This window comes from Tasmannia lanceolata, unplaced genomic scaffold (assembly GCF_043159265.1).
Source record: "Tasmannia lanceolata isolate RefF3 unplaced genomic scaffold, GAP_Taslan_0.1 ptg000002l, whole genome shotgun sequence".
NCBI lineage: Eukaryota > Viridiplantae > Streptophyta > Magnoliopsida > Canellales > Winteraceae > Tasmannia > Tasmannia lanceolata.
Window position 1 is genome coordinate 55,230,331 of NW_027518679.1, and position 21,935 is coordinate 55,252,265.

Genomic DNA, 21,935 nt, shown 5'->3' on the forward strand with positions numbered 1-21,935 from the left:
TGAAATTGTAGTTGTTGAAATAATTACCTCGTCCTCCACGACCATGAATACCACGACCACCTCGATAACCACGACCACGATTGGCAAAAAAAGGCATTGTCAATCGGTGTAGAAGATGGATGTTGATGTATTTGTCGATGTTCTTGAGCAAGTAGAATAGGAAGGATTTGATCGAATTGAGGAAGAGGAGGTCGAGCAGTTATGGCAGAGACGAAACTATCATATTCTAAGGTAAGACCTTTAAGAGTTTGTATTACTAAATCCTCATCTTCTAAGGGGTGACCTATGGCACTAAGAGAATCAGAAATTGTTTTGATTTCTTGAAGAAATAGTTCCATTGATTTGTTTCCCTTTTTAAGGTCATTGAAGTCGACTTTCAATTGAAGATATAGTGTGTTTGCTTCGTCATGAAAAAGTTTTTCGATTGCTGTCCAGGTTTCACGGGCAGTAAGAGAGTGATAGGGTTTGAGAATCTGTTGAGAGGGTCGCATTAAGCCAAGAAACTACTCTATCATGTATTCGTTTCCATTGTATATACTCATGATTTACAACAGGGATGCCTGAGTCATTAAGTACAGAAGGAGAAGGAGAGATAGAGGTACCATCAACATGATGAAGAGCATCATGGCTGTTAAGTATTGGAATGAAAAGAATTTGCCAAAGAATAAAATTTTCATTATCTAAAGTGATAGAAACAAGAGATTTGATGTTCGTGATTTCAAAAACAGGATGTGAAAAAGTTGAAAGAGAAGAGGATAAAATTGTTTGAGTAGGAGGATCATTTGTTTGAGAAGGAGGATCATTAACTTGGTCGGTTGGTTGGGGAGGATCAGTTGAAGGAATGGTGGAAGAGGCCATTAGGAAAGGTAAAAGATGGAAGTTGGAAGTTACTGGTGGGGGGGGGGGGGGGGGGGGGGATTTGGGCCTCTGATACTAAGGATGTTCAATCGGTTATAACCGAACCGAAATAATTTTGGTTATCAAATTTTGGGAACCAAAACCGGACCGAATAAAAATTCAGTTATTCGGTTATAACCGAATTGTGATAGAAAAAGACCAAAAAAAATCTATTTGGACGGTTTGATCGGAGGGCTATGATCAATCTATCGAAACGGTTTCTTAGGCACAGCCTACTGAAGTTGTTATCAATCAAATGGACGGTTTGGATCGTCATACGGAGTGTCCATACACCATTTTTTGAAAAAATAATGTTTATTTTTGGTTAATTTCGGTTAATCGGTTAACCGAATTTTTTCCCCGAGATAACTGAAACCGAAACCGAATAACCGAATTAACCAAAAATAAAAACCGAAACCGAACCAAATTAGCAAAAAACCAAACCGAACTGACCGAATCAATTCGGCTCGGTTCGGTTAAAACCGAATAATGAACACCCCTATCTGATACCATGTAGAAAACAACGATTAGAATAATTGAAGCCTTACAACCTTCTGTTCTGGTTGTATGCTATTTATATTGAATTATGTAACTTACAAGACAATAATGCCCTTCTAAGAGCACAATATTACAAAGATTATAATATACAAATAATTACATGCTATTAGAAACTGGGCTATTGATGTCATGTGGAAATCACCCAATGGGATGGACGTTCCTCAAGTCAGGGTGAGAATTGGATGATCTCTTGGTGCACACTGCCACAAGGAGATGGAAGCATAGATGGGGTGCTTAGTGCACCAGTTGCTAGAGGAAGAAGAAACACACCGTCCACATCCTCTCCAACACCCACAAGCTACACTAGCTGAATGGTGTTCTTGGTTACAAAGGAAACATAGAAACATGCATAATAATCTTTTGCCTTTCCCATACAATACTTATAAGAGCCCAATTTCACCTTCAACATATAGGGTGTCTTTACCAATTATGCACCCTTTTGATATCGGCCAAGAGAGTGGCCCATGCCCATGGATGGACACACATACGGGGTGCCCATATCATTTCGGAACCAAGGTAGCAACAATGTGTCTGTCTCATATCCTCTTTGTGCACTAGATGGCGCATTGACCCTAACCCCTAGATAGGGACTCACATTCCATTGGCCTCACAAGAGGCCACCGCCACACGATCCGACCCTGCGGATGATGCCCAATCCTTGCACCTCTATCCTATCCATAATACGAACATTACAAACTCAGGAATGGTTGGAGCAGGTTGAGGTCAAGGTCAACCCTAACCCAACATGAAATAGCATTCCCTCAATCATAACCCAACCCTATCAGAGCCTCAGGGTGACTCTAAATCACTCAACCCTAACCCAGCCCATCTAACCCGAAATTGGGTTGAGTTGAGCTGGCTTGGTTCGGGTCCACCTTGTGTCAAACTGAAAAATACAATAACCCAAAGAAAATCAAGATAAAATAAGAGGACATAATCAAGTTTGGGTCTCGTCGGGTTGCCAAGGCCTCACAACCTAACCCAACATGAAATTAAATTCGTTCGGCTTTTCCCAACCCAACGAGATGCCAATCCAACCCGAGCTCTAATCGGGTTGAAGCCGTCGGGTTCGGGTTGAGCCAGCCCAACCCAAGTTGCACGCCTAGACTGCCAGCTATATGCTTGAAAATATCGGCCTCCAAATCATATGTATTATTTAAATTAACATCTCCTTAAGTTCGAAGAAGAAGTATGGGCACCACTCGCCATTCTTGCTTCTCATGCCCCCCTTTTTAATCTTTCCACCCCCTTTTTTGCAGAGTGCAGACACTAGGTACCGATTCCCAAGTGCATAAAGCATCTCTTTTTCTCTTTCTCGGGAGAGATAATAAAGAGATAGAAAGAGATGCAACACGCGGCCCAAGAACAGTCCGATAAATCCGGAAAAGGATCCGAAGACGCAACCTTACAAGCGCCACCTGTCAACTGCTCTTCTCCGGGCCATGAATCCGATGGATCGCAGGAGACCCAGGTGAGGAAATTCATCCAATGGATATAATTGAGGCTATAATACGCCTCATGTTATCGAGCTTAACATACTCACCAATAACCACATGCCATTTTTTTTCCACCACTCAATCATGCGCAATTTAGATAGCCTCCCCCCGAACAGATGTTCTATACTACTGACCTTCTTCCAAACGGCTCCCTGGGATGCTAACTTGTGCCTACCGGCACGTCAAAGTATAAAAGATAAATAACACCTTTCTCCAACAACTTGAGCTTTTGGAGAAGTTGGTAAGTTAACACACTCAAGGGTCTTAGCCTGCGCACCGAGGCTTAATGTCACCTATTCTTTCTCCGAATTCTAAACCAGAAAAGAATACTTTCCTCCTATTTGTTTTTTGGGATTTTTGCTGATTAGTACGTAAATGGCAAAATAATTGCTTATTAGTAGTCATACTTTTAGAAAATATTTGCTAAAATGTCCATAAAACTCATCTACATCAATTTTCTCCGTTAAAAACTATAATATGCCCCAACCCATTTAATTGGTTTTAGCATTTTTTGATTTCCTTTCATTATTTTCGGAAAAAAACACTAGGAAATAAGCAAAATATTATCTCTTCCAATATTATCTTCGAAAATCTTGTAGAATCTTTCAAAGTTGTTAACATTTTAGCCCATTTTGATTTTCCTTTGACATTCTACCTTCTTCTTCTCTTAAGAATAGAAGCTAAACCCTAGTTCTTATTCCCAAAACAAAACTAAAACCCTATTGGTTTGTAAGAGATTTTTGGGAACTGTAGCAACTCTTTAAATACAAGATGGATTAGTGCTTCTTTTACAAAATGCCTTCCACTTAGACCCCATTGGATTATAGGAATTTTATTGGAAATGTTCGGAAAGGAAAAAAATCTAAAGTTTCTTATTCCTTATACATAAAAAAAGATAGGTAAACCAACCCTATTCAATTTTTCAGTTAGGGACCTTCGGTTTATGATGTTATCCTTCTATTTTAATGAGACATAATTCCCCTCTTAAATCATTGAATGAAAAAAAAAAATTCATAGAAATAATTTCCCATCAGAGTTATTTTCTGGCAATCTAACAAGACAGGAATTTCTTGGAAAAGTTAGAAACGAAAAATATTCCTAAATTTTCTTACTTTATTCCTACCATATTTAATTTATTTTAGAGAGATTTTCAATTTATTTAATTCCTAAAATGATTTTTTTGTTGAAGGATTTTTGAAGAGAATATTGAAAGAGATAATATTTTACTTATTTCCTAGTTTTTTTCCTAAAATAATGGAAGGGAAATATAAAAAACTCTAAAACCAATTAAATGGGTTGGGGGATAAGTCTGCCGATTAAATGGTTTGGGGGGGGGGGGTAAATTTGGCATATTAAAAATTTTAACGGAGAAAATTGATGTAGATGAGTTTTATGGACCTTTTAGCAAATATTTTCTAAAAGTAGGACTACTAAGATAATATGCTTTTCTTAGGGACTTAATAAGCAATTATTCTGCCATGCAAGGACTAATAAGCAAAAATCCCTTGTTTTTTTTCGTTTTTTAAGAAAAGCAAGAGCTTAAAAAGGTATGCGTATACATTAAGCTTTTACACATCCTGGATGCGTAAATTAGCCTTATTTAATGTTTTGCCCTTTAACGACGTAAGTCTTGTTCTTCAGAAGGGATAGGGTTTCAGATTTTCTCAGATTCCTTCTTTGGGTCTCGTATTGTTAGGTACCTTACCGATACGCCAAAAGCTCCAGAGCTGATTGAACGCGTTAAGCAAGGCCCTTTAAACCTGTCACATACCAGGCTGGTCCCACCTAGTCCCATACTTAGGCGGGGCCCCACTTAGGACCGTAACATACCACTACGCTTCCGAATCCGCCGTTCTCGGCGGCTCACTCTGTGATGGCTTTCACTCTGGCCTTTTTTCCAGATAGCCCTTTTCATAGGTCGCCCTTTCGGCGACGGCCCATTCTGTGGCAACTTCACTTTGGTGGCTTTCACTCTAGCTTTTTTTTTACTAGGTAGCCCTTTCTAGGTAGTCCTCTCCACAGGTCGTCCCTTCCGTGACTCGAACACGGGACGTGGTGGTTGGTCTGATACCAAATGTTAGGTACCTTACCGATATGCCAAAAGCTTCGGAGCTGATAGAACGTGTTAGGCAAGGCCCTTTAAACCTGTCCCATATAGGGGTGTCAACGGATCCACTTCGGGTCAGATCCACCTATGTCATAGTCACGATCCATTCAAATTCCTTATTGGTCGGGTCGGAGTCGAATTGTTCTTCGGATCCTACTTTCCACGTCATTATCACTATCCATTTTAATTCGGACTGTCCATCGGAGTGTCCTATTATGTCCCACTAAGCTAAGTAAACAATTATTTTTTAAAAAGAAAAGAAATAGAATGGCAGTCCACTATTAGTGTTTCTCTATGCATTTTCTTCAACTAAATTAAAAATTTATCTATGTTTAATCTATGAGTATAATAATGCTTGTAAACAATAAAACTAATCAAAATTACGTACACAAATATAATGTATAACTATTATCAAAGAATATGTTGCATAAAGAACAAAACCCCTCTCTCTTTTCCTTTGTGAAAGTATGAAATGAAACGACTGAAATGAGTGAAATCGCATTCCCATTCAATTCATTATGTGATAAGAGAGGTTTTGACCAAAATACCCTTAATAGAACGGTTAGCATTAACAAAATTTAAAGAGTTTTTTTCTAAACCATTTTGGATCGTGACTATCCAATGGGCATATGTGGCATGCCCATACACAATCCAAAATTTTTCAGATCCCAGATTTGATGATCCGCAATATGGCCATGGATCTTATTCATATGTTTAGATCCCGTTCATTAGCATTTGGATTTGGACGATCCATCGAACCGTCTGGATCCATTGACACCCCTAGTCCCATACCAGGCTAGGTCCCACCTAGTCCATACCTAGGCGGGCCCCCACTTAGGACCGTAACACCTATTGATGATGGGAGAGCTTCAACAACAGGAAAAATGATTCAGTATTTATTTGTTTGAATGGTTAGCCAGTCTTGTATTCCAGTTCTTTGATTTTTCTACTTACTCTTTATTTTTATTTATTTTTTTAATGATGAAATCTGGTAAGATATTATTATGTACTGGCCACAATAGGGATTTCAAATTACTGAATATACTTCAGATGAGGTTGTTGCAAGCAAAGGAAAATCTAGGGCGCTGATACCACCCCCCCCCCCCCCCCCCCCTCTCTCGGACCCAACAGCATTGGTGGAATGGTGGGCTCATCTTTGAACAACGTAGGCCCCGCCCATACCACACCATAGAATAATCCAAACCGTCTATTTGATGGGCCATAAACGTAAATAGGTTGCGTCTCAAAATATCATTTCCATAGGCTGATCCTAGCCCTCCGATCTAAATAGAAACTACATCTTATGCAACCTATATAGATTGTAGGGTTGTGATCATCCTATGGAAATGATTTTTGGGGCACAACCTATTTACATTGTGACCCATCAAATGAATGGTTTGGATCATACTATGGAGTTGGTCGTAAAGTAACAATAAGGCCCGTTCACAACATAGGATGATCCAAGCAGTCCATGTTTTGGATAATCCTATGGAGTTGGTCGTACAGTAACATTAAGGCCCAATCGTAGGCCACACCGATATTTTTGAAATTGAAGCGTACCATCCACAACATAGGATGATCCAAGCCGTCCATGGTTTGGATCATCCTATGGCGTGGTTCGTACAGTAACATTAAGGCCCAATTTAGGCACCACCCATATTTTTGAAAATGAAGTGTACCGTCCAGGCCATAGGATGATCCGATCCGTCCATTTGATGGGCCATAACGTAAATGGGTTGTGCCCCCAAAATCATTTGCATAGGATGATCACAACCCTCCAATCTATAGAGGTTTCCATAATAAGTAATTTCTCTTTATATCTGAGGGGTAGGATCATCATATGGAAATGGTTTTTTAGGACACAACCTAGTTACGATGTGGCCTATCAAATGGACTGCTTGGATCATCCTATGGTCTGGACGGTACACTGTCATAGTGGGTTGGATTTGGGCACCAAGGAGGAGAATTTTAGGGGCCGTTCCTGTTGTGGAGATAGAGAGAGAGAGAGAGAGAGAGAGAGAGAGAGAGAGAGAGGGTCTAAAGGTGGGAAACGTGAATGATTCAAGGAGGGTGAGGACACACTACGTCATACAAAAGAAAAAAAAGGGTCGTTAAAGCCTAACGTTTAAAGTTAGCCAGCGGGCGGGGGGGGGGGGGGGGGGGGGGGGGGGGAATATCAGCGCCTAAAATCATTTTTTTTGTAGCATAAGTGGACCAAGTGGTTGACCCAGATGAAAAATTAGATCTTGTCTTCTATTTTATGATTTATTATTTTCTATGCTTAAATTTAGGAATTAAGAAATAATAAAAATTGGGCGCTGATATCCCCCTCCTCCCCCGTTTGACGGCTGGTTAACGTTTTCCCACCATTTGACCGGTCTCTCTCTCTCTCTCTCTCTCTCTCTCTCTCTCTCTCTCTCCACACACAACAGGAACAGTTGGTGGGCCCAACAGAAACCTTTGGTGGAATGGTGGGTCCATCTTTGAACAACGTAGGCCCCGCCCATACCACACCATAGGATAATCCAAACCGTCCATTTGATGGGCCATAAACGTAAATAGGTTGCATCCCAAAATATTATTTTCCATAGGCTGATCCTAGCCCTCCGATCTAAATAGAAACTACATCTTATGCAACCTCTATAGATTGTGGGGTTGTGATCTTCCTATGGAAATGATTTTTGGGGCACAACCTATTTACAATGTGGCCCATCAAATGGACGGCTCGGATCATCCTATGGTCTGGACGGTACACTTCATTTTCAAAAATATGGGTGGGGCCTAAATTGGTACGAACCACACCATAGGATGATCCAAACCATGGACAGCTTGGATCATCCTATGTTGTGGATGGTACGCTTCAATTTGAAAAATATCGGTGGGGCCTACGATTGGGCCTTAATGTTAGTGTACGACCAACTCCATAGGATTATCCAAACCATGGACGGCTTGGATCATCCTATGTTGTGGATGGGCCTTAATGTTACTGTACGACCACATGATGATCCAAACCTTTCATTTGATGGGCCAACCCTTTTGGGGGCACAACACTTTACGTTATGGCCCATCAAATGGACGGCTCGGATCATCCTATGGTCTGGACGGTACACTTCATTTTCAAAAATATGGGTGGGGCCTAAATTGGGCCTTAATGTTACTGTACGAACCACACCTTAGGATGATCCAAACCATGGACGGCTTGGATCATCCTATGTTGTGGACCGTACGCTTCAATTTGAAAAAATATCGGTGGGCCTACGATTGGGCCTTAATGTTACTGTACGACCAACTCCAAAGGATTATCCAAACCATGGACGGCTTGGTTCCTCCTATGTTGTGGACGGGCCTTAATGTTACTTTACGACCAACTCCATAGAATGATCCAAACCATTCATTTGATGGGCCAACCCTTTTGGCGGCACAACACATTTACGTTATGGCCCATCAAATGGACGGCTTAGATCATCCTATGGTTTGGACGGTACACTTCATTTTCAAAAATATGGGTGGGGCCTAAATTGGGCCTTAATGTTACTGTACGAACCACACCATAGGATGATCGAAACCATGGACGGCTTGGATCATCCTATGTTGTGGACGGTACGCTTCAATTTGAAAAAATATCGGTGGGCCTACGATTGGGCCTTAATGTTACTGTACGACCAACTCCATAGGATTATCCAAACCATGGACGGCTTGGATCGTCCTATGTTGTGGACGGGCCTTAATGTTACTTTACGACCAACTCCATAGAATGATCCAAACCATTCATTTGATGGGCCACAATGTAAATAGGTTATGCCCCTAAAATCATTTCGATAGGATGATCACAACTCTACAATCTATAGAAGTTGCATAAGATGTAGTTTCTATTTAGATCGGAGCGCTAGGATTAGCCTATGGAAATGATATTTTGGGACGCAACCTATTTACGTTTATGGCCCATCAAATGGACGGTTTGGATTATCCTATGGTATGGTATGGGTGGGGCCTACGTTGTTCAAAGATGGGCCCACCATTCCACCAACGGTTTCTGTTGGGCCCACCAACTCCGCGCCCTAAAAATTACAGTAAAACCTGCTGGTTTAGTGTGAATTTTATTGGCAATCTATAAAAAACACATCTTTAAGCCGTAATGTAAATGCAGATTCTGAGTAAGAAAGCTGCGCTTGTATTGGGTTTCTCTCACCTTTCAATTTACAATGAAAAAGCCAAATTTCATCTATTGATATTTTAATTTGGCACACGGAGATGGAGGAGGAGGAAATGTTTTGATTCAGTTTTGAGTTTTGTGCTCTTGGTATTAGTCTACAAATTAAGAAAAAGCCCATGGTTATTTTTTTTACAAATTAAGAAAAATCCCTATTTTAATTTTTTTAAATTTTCTCTGCAATCTACAAAAAAAACACATCTTTAATCCGAAATGTGAATACAGAATTTAAGGAAGAAATCTGCACTTGTATTGGGTTTCTCTTACATTGCAATTTAAAGTGAAAACCCCTAACTTTTTTCTACGATTGGGCCTTAATGTTACTGTACGAACCACACCTTAGGATGATCCAAACCATAGACGGCTTGGATCATCCTATGTTGTGGACCGTACGCTTCAATTTGAAAAAATATCGGTGGGCCTACGATTGGGGCCTTAATGTTACTGTACGACCAATTCCATAGGATTATCCAAACCATAACCATGGACGGCTTGGTTCGTCCTATGTTGTGGACGGGCCTTAATGTTACTTTACGACCAACTCCATAGAATGATCCAATCCATTCATTTGATGGGCCACAATGTAAATAGGTTGTGCCCCTAAAATCATTTCCATAGGATGATCACAACCCTACAATCTATAGAGGTTGCATAAGATGTAGTTTCTATTTAGATCGGAGCTCTAGGATTAGCCTATGGAAATGATATTTTGGGACGCAACCTATTTACGTTTATGGCCCATCAAATGGACGGTTTGGATTATCCTATGGTGTGGTATGGGCGGGGCCTACGTTGTTTAAAGATGGGTCCACCATTCCACCAACGGTTTCTGTTGAGCCCACCAACTGTTCGTGTTGTGTGCGTGTGGGGAGAGAGAGCGCGGGGGTGGGGCGTACCCGCGCCCCAAAATTACGCCAAAACCTGCTGTTTTACTGTGAATTTTATTGGCAATCTATAGAAAACACATCTTTAAGCCGTAATGTAAATGCAGATTCTGAGTAAGAAAGCTGCGCTTGTATTGGGTTTCTCTCACCTTTCAATTTACAATGAAAAAGCCAAATTTCATCTATTGATATTTTATTTTGGCACACGGAGATGGAGGAGGAGGAAATATTTTGATTCAGTTTTGAGTTTTGTGCTCTTGGTATTATTCTACAAATTAAGAAAAAGCCCATGGCTATTTTTTTTACAAATTAAGAAAAATCCCTATTTTAATTTGTTTTTTTTATTTTCTCTGCAATCTATAAAAAAAACACATCTTTAATCCGAAATGTGAATACAGAATTTAAGGAAGAAATGTGCACTTGTATTGGGTTTCTCTTGCATTGCAATTTAAAGTGAAACCCCCCAACTTTTTTCTATTGATGAATGATTTGGTACGCAGAGATAGAGGAAATATTTTGATTCGGCGTTTGAGTTTTGTGCTCTTGGTCTTATTTTACAAATTAAGAAAAACCCATGTTTATTTTGTTATGAATGTGATTATGAATGCAGAGAGTGAGTAAAATATCAGAAGGGCAATCTTCTGTTCAGATGGCAGCGTACAATGGTTTACATTATGAAGGGCTTGAAGGAGGAAAACCTAGAATGGAGAATTTCAGAAAAGTTTCAGTTTTACCCCTAATTTTTCTGATATTCTATGAGGTATCAGGCGGTCCTTTTGGCGTTGAGGATACTGTAAAGGCAGCTGGGCCCTTTCTAGCCCTAATGGGCTTTCTAGTCTTCCCCTTTATATGGAGTATTCCAGAGGCCTTAATAACTGCAGAGATGGGCACAATGTTCCCAGAGGATGGAGGCTATGTCGTTTGGGTCTCGTCTGCTTTGGGTTCATATTGGGGTTTTCAGCTGGGTTGGATGAAATGGCTGGGTGGTGTTATTGATAATGCTCTGTACCCAGTTTTGTTTCTAGACTATCTAAAATCAGACATTCCAGCTCTAAAGGGAGGTTGGCCTAGGATTATTGTCATCTTAATACTGACGGTCGCGCTCACCTACGTGAACTATAGGGGTTTAACTATAGTCGGATGGGTTGCCTTTCTTCTCGGTGTGTTTTCTCTCCTCCCTTTCGTAGTTATGGGATTCGTTTCCATACCGAAACTAAAACCTTCACGATGGTTTGTGGTGAACATTCACAATGTGAATTGGGGACTGTACGTGAACTCACTTTTTTGGAATTTGAACTATTGGGACTCAATTAGTACTTTGGCGGGGGAGGTGCATGAGCCCAAGAAGACTCTACCCAAAGCACTCTTTTATGCTCTGATTTTGGTTGTTTCCGGGTATTTCTTCCCACTTTTGATTGGTACTGGAGCTACTAAGTTCGATAGAAAAAAGTGGACTAGTGGGCACTTTTCAAAAATGATCGCGGGGGCCTGGTTGAGCTGGTGGGTGCAAGGGGCTGCAGCAATGTCAAGTATGGGTCTGTTTTTGGCTGAAATGAGCAGTGACTCTTTCGAACTGCTCGGAATGGCGGAACGTGGAATGCTTCCCGAATTCTTTAGCAAAAGGTCTCGTTATGGAACTCCTCTTGTGGGGATTTTGTTATCTGCCTCAGGTGTGGTTTTGCTGTCTTGCCTGAGTTTTCAAGAGATTATTTGCTCCGAGAATTTACTATACTGTTTTGGAATGATCTTAGAATTTGTGACATTTATAAGGTTGAGGATGAAGTACCCTAGGGCCGTGCGACCTTATAAGATACCTGTGGGAACTGTTGGTGCTGTTTTACTGTGCATTCCTCCCACTGCTTTGATTGTTGTGGTTTTATATCTTGCTTCTCTCAAGGTCATGGGAGTAAGTCTCGCTGCCGTGTTGATCGGGCTTGTTTTGCAACCGTGTATGAAATACATTGAAAAACGGAGATGGCTCAGGTTCTCCACAAACTCTGACCTCCCAGATTTTAAACCTGCTGAAAGTAAGAGTAGTGACTCTGAGCCGAAGTGAATTAGTCTTCTATATGGGCAGGTGAAGTGAAAATCTCGTTGTTTTTCGATCCCGATGCAATGTACAGAAGAATCTCCATACAAGAGAGTTTCTTGATGGCTAAATTATCTAGTTTCTATCAACCTTTCCAGGGTGACACTTAAACACGTATTGTAGCTTTATTTAGCCAAACTTTGTATTATAGGCTTATATATGCTGGTTTTCTTGATGGCTAAATTATCAAGTTTCTATCAACCTTTCGTGGTGGCATATAATCACGTATCTTAGCTTTATTTGTATTAGACGCCTATATATACTTTTTGTAATTTGCAAGCTTGCAATCAAAGGAAATATATTGACAATCTTATCGCTAGGATGATCCAAATCGCCCATTAGATGGGCCACAACCTACATAAACTGTGCCCCTAAAATCATTTCCATAGGTTTATCCTGACCCTCCGATCTATAGGGGGTTAGGATCAACCGTCTAACATTCAGATCGGAGGGTTAGGATTAACCTATGGAAATGATTTTTCGGGCACAACCTATTTAGGCTGTGGCCCATCTAATGGACGGTTTAGTTCATCCTATGGTGTGGGCCATACCTTACTTTTAATAAAGTGAGGAGTTCCCTCATCAAAATACAGTAGTGCTGATAACATTTCCATCTATTTATTTAAAGGATTTAAGTTGAAACTATAGGTTTGTGACTGCTGATAGGGTTTTATATCGCTCCTTCACTCTTTTAGGCCAAAGCTACTTAAGGCAATAGGTTACTTCTCTCATGGTATGTAACGCAATGTAGTGTCCTTCTTGCCACTTGGAGACACTAGTTTCGTGATTTTTGTTTCCTGATTTTTAGTCACTTCACCCACCGTACCACTCTCTCACCACCTGGAGACACAAGCTTATCTCATGGTAGCCAAATGTGCCCTCATAAGAACAGGTCCTTCATCAATTGTACAAGAAACCAAATAGGTTGTAAAATTTAGGATCTTGGTAGCCAAATGTGCCCTCATAAGACACAAGCTTTGAGTTGTTCTACCTTGTCTTTGCCAATCACATATCTTGTATTGCCATTAGGTCTCCGACTCTCAGCATTCCCTCGGCTTGCTTATTGATCCAATGGGAGCGCACTCGGAGCTGGTTTTTGCAAGGATTTCCTTCCTCTTTATTTTACGAGAAATGCTAATGAGGAATGATAAACTGAAGGGCACCCCCATTAGACAATCTCATCAAAGGGCATTTTTAATAGCAGAGAAAAGTATGTCATCAAAGGAATAATAAATTCACTTTTTCAAGATGGTCCAATGGTTGCGCCGTTTTAACTGTTTTTTTTTTTCTTTGCAAGCGCGCCTTTCAGTCTATCATTCGTCACTAAATAATGGTTGCTCTAGGGAGATGGTATATTCACACCCTTAACACCTTTTTTTCTCCCCGGGCCCTTGTACTGTAAAAAAGAGTCGACAAAAATACACTAGAGGAGGGTGACCCGGGGAAGAAGAGGGGGCGAATATATAATTTCCCTTATAAATCCTTTTATATTAGTAAGTGGCTGATTAGGGAGACATTTTGGGAGGCCATCTACATATATCTTGAGAGGGTTACTTCCAGAGAAACAACACCATGAACTCGCTCTCTGTTTCAACTCCTCTCACCCCCCCTTTTCTCCCATCTTCACCCTCTTCCCCATCCCTTAAACTCCGAACCCCTCTCCGCAAAACCCACATTTCCCCAATCCAATCTCATATTTCCTCATCCGTCGCAAGCGCTTATGGCTACCGCCCTAAAACTCTCCCCGTTGCCCTAAACCTAGGGTTAGGGTTTGATTTCGAATCTTCATCTTCTTTCTACCCATCTTCATCTTCTCCACAGACTCCGGCCACCGCCACGAGAGGCGCAGAATCCGATGTCATGGGTTTGCTGCTGAGGGAGAGGATTGTGTTCTTGGGAAGTAGTATTGATGACTTTGTTGCAGATGCGATTATCAGTCAGCTTTTGCTTTTGGATGCTCAAGATCCCACTAAGGATATCAGACTCTTCATCAATTCCCCTGGCGGGTCGCTGAGGTATAAGCTTTTGTCGTAAATTAGGGTTTCGTTTTGTTTTCTTTTGGTGATTGAGTTATTGTTTGGTTTTTGTGATTTTACATTTGGTTGTTAGTAGGATTCCCGAGCCTCTTTAGTTTGCCATGAGAATTTGCAGGACATAGAAGAGAAATATAATAGAGAAAAATATATAAAAAAGTTGTTTAAATTCGAGAGAGGGAGAAAAACCTCCAAACTTTCATTCAATGAAACTTCTCCCTTTTTACAAGCCATAAGATGGCTATTATTTAATAGCAAAATAACTAAAATCTAGGCTAAAGAAATGTAACGGAAGTATTTATAAAAAGAAAGATAAAGATCTAAATAAGATGAGATAAGGGAAAGATAAAAGAGAGTAGAAGATAGATTTGCGGGATCCTCACATAAACATGGTTTGATCGGTGAATATGAGGAAATGGCATTCGGGTTGTGGTACCATTTTCAGCAGCAATCTGTTCTAACTTATAACCATCTATACAATGTGGGAGCTAAGATGAAGTTCTTTTAAAAATTGCTCTCTTCAGTTTCTTTACTGTAATGCCACTTTCATGCTTCACCCCTTTCCAAAATTGTACAATTTGTTTAAGTTTTAGGGGCTTGTTATCTTGCCATTTATAGTTTTGCATCAGTATCATTACTTAAGCTGCATAATTTCTGATTAGTGACTTGCTTTGATTCATTATGCTTGCATTTTTCAGCTTTGGGACATTGTTTAGTTAGATATTCAAATGGTAACTTAGCCAGCACAGAAACCATTGAGCAACCTCTAGCATCTCCAGATATACTCAACATTTGGGTTTTTGGGTTTATTTCGCCATCCATTTCAAATGGACATATGGCCCAATTGATCAACGCCATCCAATCGATAATCTAACAAATCGCTTAGATTGCATTTTCTATTTTAGTTAGAGGGATTCGCTATGGACCATTGCAAAAGTCATTTCGCCTGTCATCAAGCCCATCACGATCCTGAGAAGTATTCTACCTCAACTCTTTAGGCCAATTCATCATCGGTAATCTTAAGACTATTTTCCTAAATCTATGGCTTATTTTTGCAAAAATATGTTACCAACGATCCTCATGCGGAAGAAGCAGTGAAGCACCCATGTACCTTCTTTTCTTTTTGGTTCTTTTGATTTCCATTTTGTTTTCGCACTTTAATGGATTATTCTTTAGTGATGAACTAATTCAACAATGAAACTACTAAAGATGGCAAATTCAAAAGCTTCTCTACGAATTTTCATTTCGTAATAGCAAGCAGTGTAACAAACTCTCTTCTGGAATCCCACCATATTCAAAAGCTTCTCTAGGAATTTTCATTTCGTAATAGCAAGTTCTGAAATCCTACCATATTCAAAAACTTCTCTAGGAATTTTCATTCCGTAATAGCAAGGGTAACAAACAGTCTTCTGGAATCCCACAATTCATTAAACCCATTTTTCGATACACCTATTCTAAACCCCAACATATCTCCATTCTCTCTATATATTTGCATATACATTATTCATCGTACATTCAACATCTTCTCTCACTCCTTCGTTATACCTCAACCCATCTCCCATTCTCTCTCTATTCATTGACTCAACAATAGATAATGGAGAAGCTTCATAGCTTTCTTCTCTCACTTCTCGTCGTGCTCGTTCTACCAACAACTTCTTCTCACTTGAGCGAGAATTTCTACAAAAGCGTATGCCCCAATGTTGAAGACATTGTCCGTGGTGCCGTCACTCAGAGCTTTTTTGGGTTCTTGGATCTGCTGAACGAAGATCCAAGTCACCATCTAGTTTCAGGTGAACCATCTGACGACAAGAAATGGTGCTAGGCAATGATCTCGATTTCAGACACGACGATGAGGGCATTCTTGATCTTAGTGGCAACCAAGGTTTTAAATTTCGGTTTCGGGATGCGTTTCGGTCCTTGTCGAAACTAAAATTTCAGCCAAAATTTCGAAATTTTGAACGAAATCAATTGAAATCATATGACATCATATTTTGTAACGTACCAAATTTCGACGAAATCCCCAAAATTTCTGTAATTTCGGCTGAAATTTCGGGATAATATTAAATATTAAACAAAATCCATATTTTTCTTGATATTCCTTAAATTTCTGGGGAAAACAAAATTTCGATCGAAATTTCAAAAAATTCGGTCGAAATTTTGTTACATTTCGACTTTATGCCGTTTTGGTTTCGCTCTCGACTGAAAGCCGAAATTTCGAATTTCGGTTGAAATTTAAAACCTTGGTGGCAACCTCCTATATGAAACTCGTCTTTGGAAGCAATATCCATCTTTGATATCCATAACATGGTAAACAGAAGGGGTTGACCTTCTAGCCCAATTGGTTAAGGCTCTATTCTTCAACTTTGAGGTCGGGAGTTCAATCCCAGTGTACCTACCAAAAAAACATGGTCAACAGAAATAACAATGGAGATCATGTTACAGTTGCTAGAGAAGTAGAGGCCATCGTATTCGTGGTGATGATGAGAACTAGTTGGTGTGCTCAAAATGGTGAGAACCTTGAGAATTTTTTGTTATGGAAAGCAGAGAAGAAGTTGAAGAGTCTCTGGGTTTCAAAGGCTAGGGATTGTGAGGGACTAACAAAAAGGTCTCTATTGTGTAGAGGTAGGTTGAGGTTCTTGTAGCTTTGTAGGATTTTTTTTTTCTTTTCGTCTTCCTTGTCAAGATCTCACTAACCATTGGATGTAATTCCCATCCCAACCTTCGGTTCGATGTCAACGTTTATCTTCCGTAGTTGTTGAAGGATGTAACGATGTATCGAACCATTGTTCTTTTCATAAATGCGATGGGTGACTCTTGTTTCTCATGCTCGCAATGTAAATCTTCTGAAAGCTACCAACCCTAATACCCTATCTAGAATACATTGTTGTTTCCATAGAAGCAGCTATGACATAGTTTTTATATGGGTCACGTGGAGCAAGCTCCTACAAATCACCTTGAACATGCTCTTTTGATTTTCTATTCTTCACAATATCAATCCAATAAAGAAGTCCGGTCTTTCTCGATCCCTCGATATGAGCTGAGTAGGACTTAATGAATTCATGAGGCGAACATATATTTTATAGTTCTTACTGTCTCCATGGATGTAAGGCATGCTGGGGCATAAGCTCCGAGTGACGGCGCCACAGACAATCTCTTCAACATTGGGGCATATGCTTTTGTAAAAATTCTCACTCAAGTGAGAATGAGTTGTTGGTAGAACGAGCGCGGTGAGGAGGAGTGAAAGAAGAAAGCTATGAAGCTTCTCCATTCTCTATTGTTGATCCAATGAATGGAGAGAGAATAGGAGATGGGTTGGGGTATAATAAAGGAGTGAGAGAAGATGTTGATTGTACGACGAATAATGTATATGCAAATATATAGAGAGAGAATGTAAGATGGGATGGGGTTTAGAATATGTGTATTGAAAAATTGGTTCAATGAATTGTGGGATTCTAGAAGACTGTTTGTTACCCTTGCTATTACAGAATGGAAATTCCTAGAGAAGCTTTTGAATATGGTAGGATTCCAGAACTCGCTATTACAAAATGAAATTCCCAGATAAGCTTTTGAATATGGTGGGATTCCAGAAGAGAGTTTGTTACATTGCTTGCTATTACGAAATGAAAATTCGCAGAGAAGCTTTTAAATTTGCCCTGTTTAGTAGTTTTATTGTTGAATTAGTTCATCACTAAGAATAACCTATGAAAGTGCAAAAACAAATTGGAAATCAAAAGAAGCAAAAAGAAAAGAAAGTACTTGGGTGCTTCACTGCTTCTTCCGCATGACGATCGTGGGTAACATATTTTTGCAAAAATAAGCCATAGATTCAGGGAAATAGTCTTAAGACCACCGATGATGAATTGGCCTAAAGAGTTGAGGTGGAATACTTCTCAGGATCGTGATGGACTTGATGACACGCGAAATGCCTTCCGCAATGGTCTCTACAAATCCCTCAAACTAAAATAGAAAATGCAATCTAAGTGATTGGTTAGATTATCGCTTGGATGGCGTCGATCAATTGGGCCATATGTCCATTTGAGTATATCCAAGTCACTTTCTAGTTTCAGGTGAACCATCTGACGGGAAGAAATGGTGCTAGGCAATGATCTCGATCTCGGACACGACGATGATGGCATTCTTGATCTTAGTGGCAACCTCCTATATGAAACTCTTCTTTGGAAGCATTATCCATCTCTGATATCCATAACATGGTAAACAGAAGGGGTTGACCCTCTAGCCTCAATTGGTTAAGGCTCTGTTCTTCAACTTTGAGGTCGGAGGTTCAATCCTAGTGTACCTACCAAAAAAACATGGTCAATAGAAATAACAATGGAGATCATGTTTTTTGAAATGGAACAATGGAGATCATGTTATAGATGCTAGAGAAGTAGAGGCCATCGTATTCATGGTGATGATGAGAACCAATTGGCGCGCTTGAAATGGTGAGAACCTTGAGAATTTTTTGTTATGGAAAGCAGAGAAGAAGTTGAAGAGTCTCTGGGTTTCAAAGGCTAGGGACTGTGAGGAACTAACAAAAAAGTCTTTATTGTGTAAAGGTAGGTTGAGGTTCTTGTAGCTTTGTAGGCATTTTTTTTTTCTTTTTGTCTTCCTTGTCAAGATCTCGCTAACCATTGGATGTAATTCTCATCCCACCCTTCGGTTCGATGTCAACATTTATCTTTCGTAGTGGTTGAAGGATGTAACGATGTATGGAACCATTGTTCTTTCATAACTGCGATGGGTGGCTCCTGTTTCTCATGCTCCGAATGTAAATCTTCTGAAAGCCACCAACCCTAATCCCCTATCCAGAATACATTCCATAGAAGCAGCTATGACATAGTTTTTATATGGGTCATGTGGAGCAAGCTCCTACAAATCACCTTGAGCATGCTCCTTTGATCTTCTATTCTTCACAATATCAATCCAATAAAGAAGGCTGGTCTTTCTCGATCCCTCGATATGAGCTGAGTAGGACTTAATGAATTCATGAGGCAAAATGTATATTATAGTTCTTACGGTCTCCATGGATGTAAGGCACGCTGCGTCAGAGCTCCAAGGATAAAGGATATTCAGAAGAAAAGCTGGGTTGGAAAAGAGGCGAAAAGGGATAGGGGAGAAGATTTGGGAGGAGAAAAATCTGCAGGAAAGAGACCATGTTTTTTCTTCTCTATACCAAAGAGATAGAGAGGTAATATTTCCACTCCATTTTAGCCATTCCACCTCTTTTGTCCCATTCTAATCTGACCGGTTGGGATGGTATTGGTTTGCGCTAAGCCAATTACCGTATCATTAAAAGAAATGTCCCTATATTTTTCTTTTCCTTTGCAGCCCGTTCTCTTCTTAACACATTTTCTAGTGAACATGAAGATATACAGATCGTTAGTGTACAGAAGAAACATCGCCTCGCTGGACTAGTTGCAATCGTGGTGAGAGATTCAAGTGAGGGTACGGAACATGAACCTGGAGCAGGCGCTGGCGGTGATGATGCAGAAGATGTGCTGCAAGTTCTTACGGGCCAAGATCAATCCGTATGGGCTCTTCTCTGGTGCACATTCTCGGTTCTTCTTATTCATTGATGAGGGCAATTTGGGAGGTTGAAGCCCTATTGGGCTAAGAAGCTGGCTAAGGTGATGCGGTTCATCCTACCAAAAGATTCGAAGGAAACAGGTTCCAGAGGAGAGGGAACTCGGTCTGAAAATGGGCCCTACATTTTATAAGGCGGTGTTTTCGTGTTAGTTTTATTTAAGTAGAGAGCCCACTAGGTAGCTTTTTTGTTCAGTGCTTATTTTGTTTTAATTTGCTTTTAAAGTTTGTGATAGGGCCCACCCGTTGGTATTTCAAGTTAAAAATGGATTACTTGTGTTTATATGTCGCTTAAGTTACTTGACCTGTGTTTAATGGTCACTTAAGTTCACTTAAGGGGGTCCACTATTGAGTTGGACGCAAGGCTTAAAGTGGAGAGAACATTGGTTGCTCTCCGCTCGTCATTTGAAGCAAATTTCTGTCCAGTACCAAATGAGATCGAAATATGAAATGAGAAGCAAGGGAAAATCTTCACCCAGGATATGGTGAGAGAGAGCTTCACATTTGTTTTGGTTTTTTAGTTGCTTTTGGGGTTCTGCCTCTTCTTGCACATTGCCTTTCATGGTTATTGCTGCAATTGTAAGAGCAACCCTACCATTGTGCCTGCGTAGCTTGAACTTGGTCTTTCCTTATCCTTAATTGAAAACCAGCTGTCGGAGATAGCCGGCTAAATGCCGCCATTTAGCTTTGTTAGACACACACACACACACACACACACACCGAGGCCTGATCGGTGAAGTGCTTCTTCATATGAAGTGGGTGACTGTAGGTACCCTTTCTCTTGCTTCTGGAATATTATGAGCATGCATGACATGGTGATATCTTGAATGTGCTTTGGGAACCTCTATCTGCATTCTTTATTACCAACTATGACAGTTGTCTGAAGTTGTGTTTCGTATTAAAATTAGATGTCATTAATGTACTTTTTCTTCTATTTCCTCAGATAATATAATTTATAGTTGTTTTGAAATTTTTTTTTTGTTTTCCTTTCCTTGATGCTATTCCGTGATTGATTGATTGTCCTTTTGTTTTGTTGAAACTTACTGTTATTTTATTTACATTTTCAGCGCTACTATGGCTATTTACGATGTGGTTCAGCTCGTGAGGGCTGATATTTCGACTGTTGCACTAGGTATTGCAGCATCAACTTCTTCAATCATTCTTGGCAGTGGCACCAAAGGCAAACGGCTTGCAATGCCCAACACACGGATTATGCTTCATCAACCTCTTGGAGGTGCTAGCGGGCAAGCTATAGATGTGGAAATTCAGGCCAGAGAAATTATGCACAACAAGAATAATGTCACTAGAATTATCTCTAGTTTCACTGGCCGCTCGTTCGAGCGAGTCCAAAAAGATATCGACAGAGATCGTTATATGTCCCCGATTGAAGCTGTTGAATATGGAATCATTGATGAAGTTATAGATAGAGATGCAATTATTCCTCTTATGCCTGTGCCGGATAAAGTTAAACCGAAACTGAATTATGAGGAAATAAATAAGGACCCACGTAAGTTCTTGACACCTGATATTCCTGATGACGAGATATACTAGGTGACGGGGATTTTGAAGCAATTATATCAGTCTGGGTTTTGATTTTTAATCTGCTTGTCACTTGTTTGTACAATTTAATTGCAGTAGCTGGAAAAGGCATTTTGTGATGTTAATTGCCTTGGATTATGAAACCACTTTGCTATTCCAGCTGTGATTCAGGAATTATGTCTGCAACTTTTCCAGTACTCTTTTTTTAGAGTTAAAAGTCAGAAAAGTGGGCTTTTGAAGTTGCTTTGTGAAGTATAAATCTTTGGTTATCAATTACTTCTGTTTAGTTAAAATCTCTGTAAAGCTAACACGGCAGAGTGTGGAATCTAGTGGGGTTGATTACTTTGGTAGAGAACAAAAACTATATGAAATTAGCTTGGAAGTATTTTGATGCATACCAGTCAAACTGCCTGGAAGCACTTATTGATGTATTCACATCTCATCCTCCAATCTAGTGCTACTTTTTCTTCTAATCTGTATTGTAGAAATAAGTCATTTGAAGCCAGAAGCTCTCAGAAACAGTTGAGTTCTCTTCATTT

General features: G+C 40.0%; 2 protein-coding genes across 2 annotated transcripts; both read left to right on the forward strand.

Annotated features, from left to right (window-relative positions):
• Positions 1-2,425: 2,425 nt before the first annotated feature.
• On the forward strand, positions 2,426-12,549 carry LOC143879520 (polyamine transporter RMV1-like). Its single transcript, XM_077381953.1, has 2 exons — positions 2,426-2,926; positions 10,763-12,549. The coding sequence occupies exons 1-2, from the start codon at positions 2,801-2,803 to the stop codon at positions 12,206-12,208; spliced, it is 1,572 nt and encodes a 523-aa protein (XP_077238068.1). The 5' UTR covers positions 2,426-2,800; the 3' UTR covers positions 12,209-12,549.
• A 1,189-nt stretch (positions 12,550-13,738) lies between these two features.
• Positions 13,739-21,635, forward strand: CLPP4 (CLP protease P4). The gene is made up of 2 exons (XM_077381963.1): positions 13,739-14,256; positions 20,925-21,635. Exons 1-2 carry the CDS (start codon positions 13,814-13,816, stop codon positions 21,406-21,408), a joined length of 927 nt encoding a protein of 308 aa, XP_077238078.1. The 5' UTR covers positions 13,739-13,813; the 3' UTR covers positions 21,409-21,635.
• The last annotated feature ends 300 nt before the right edge of the window (positions 21,636-21,935 follow it).

Bases quoted from the DNA above. Each gene is read 5' to 3' on its own strand.
- LOC143879520 (XM_077381953.1), top strand. From the start codon at position 2,801: ATGCAACACGCGGCCCAAGAACAGTCCGATAAATCCGGAAAAGGATCC. The intron at 2,927-10,762 runs GTGAGGAAATTC...TTATGAATGCAG, and splicing joins ATGGATCGCAGGAGACCCAG to AGAGTGAGTAAAATATCAGA.
- CLPP4 (XM_077381963.1), top strand. From the start codon at position 13,814: ATGAACTCGCTCTCTGTTTCAACTCCTCTCACCCCCCCTTTTCTCCCA. The intron at 14,257-20,924 runs GTATAAGCTTTT...TTACATTTTCAG, and splicing joins TCCCCTGGCGGGTCGCTGAG to CGCTACTATGGCTATTTACG.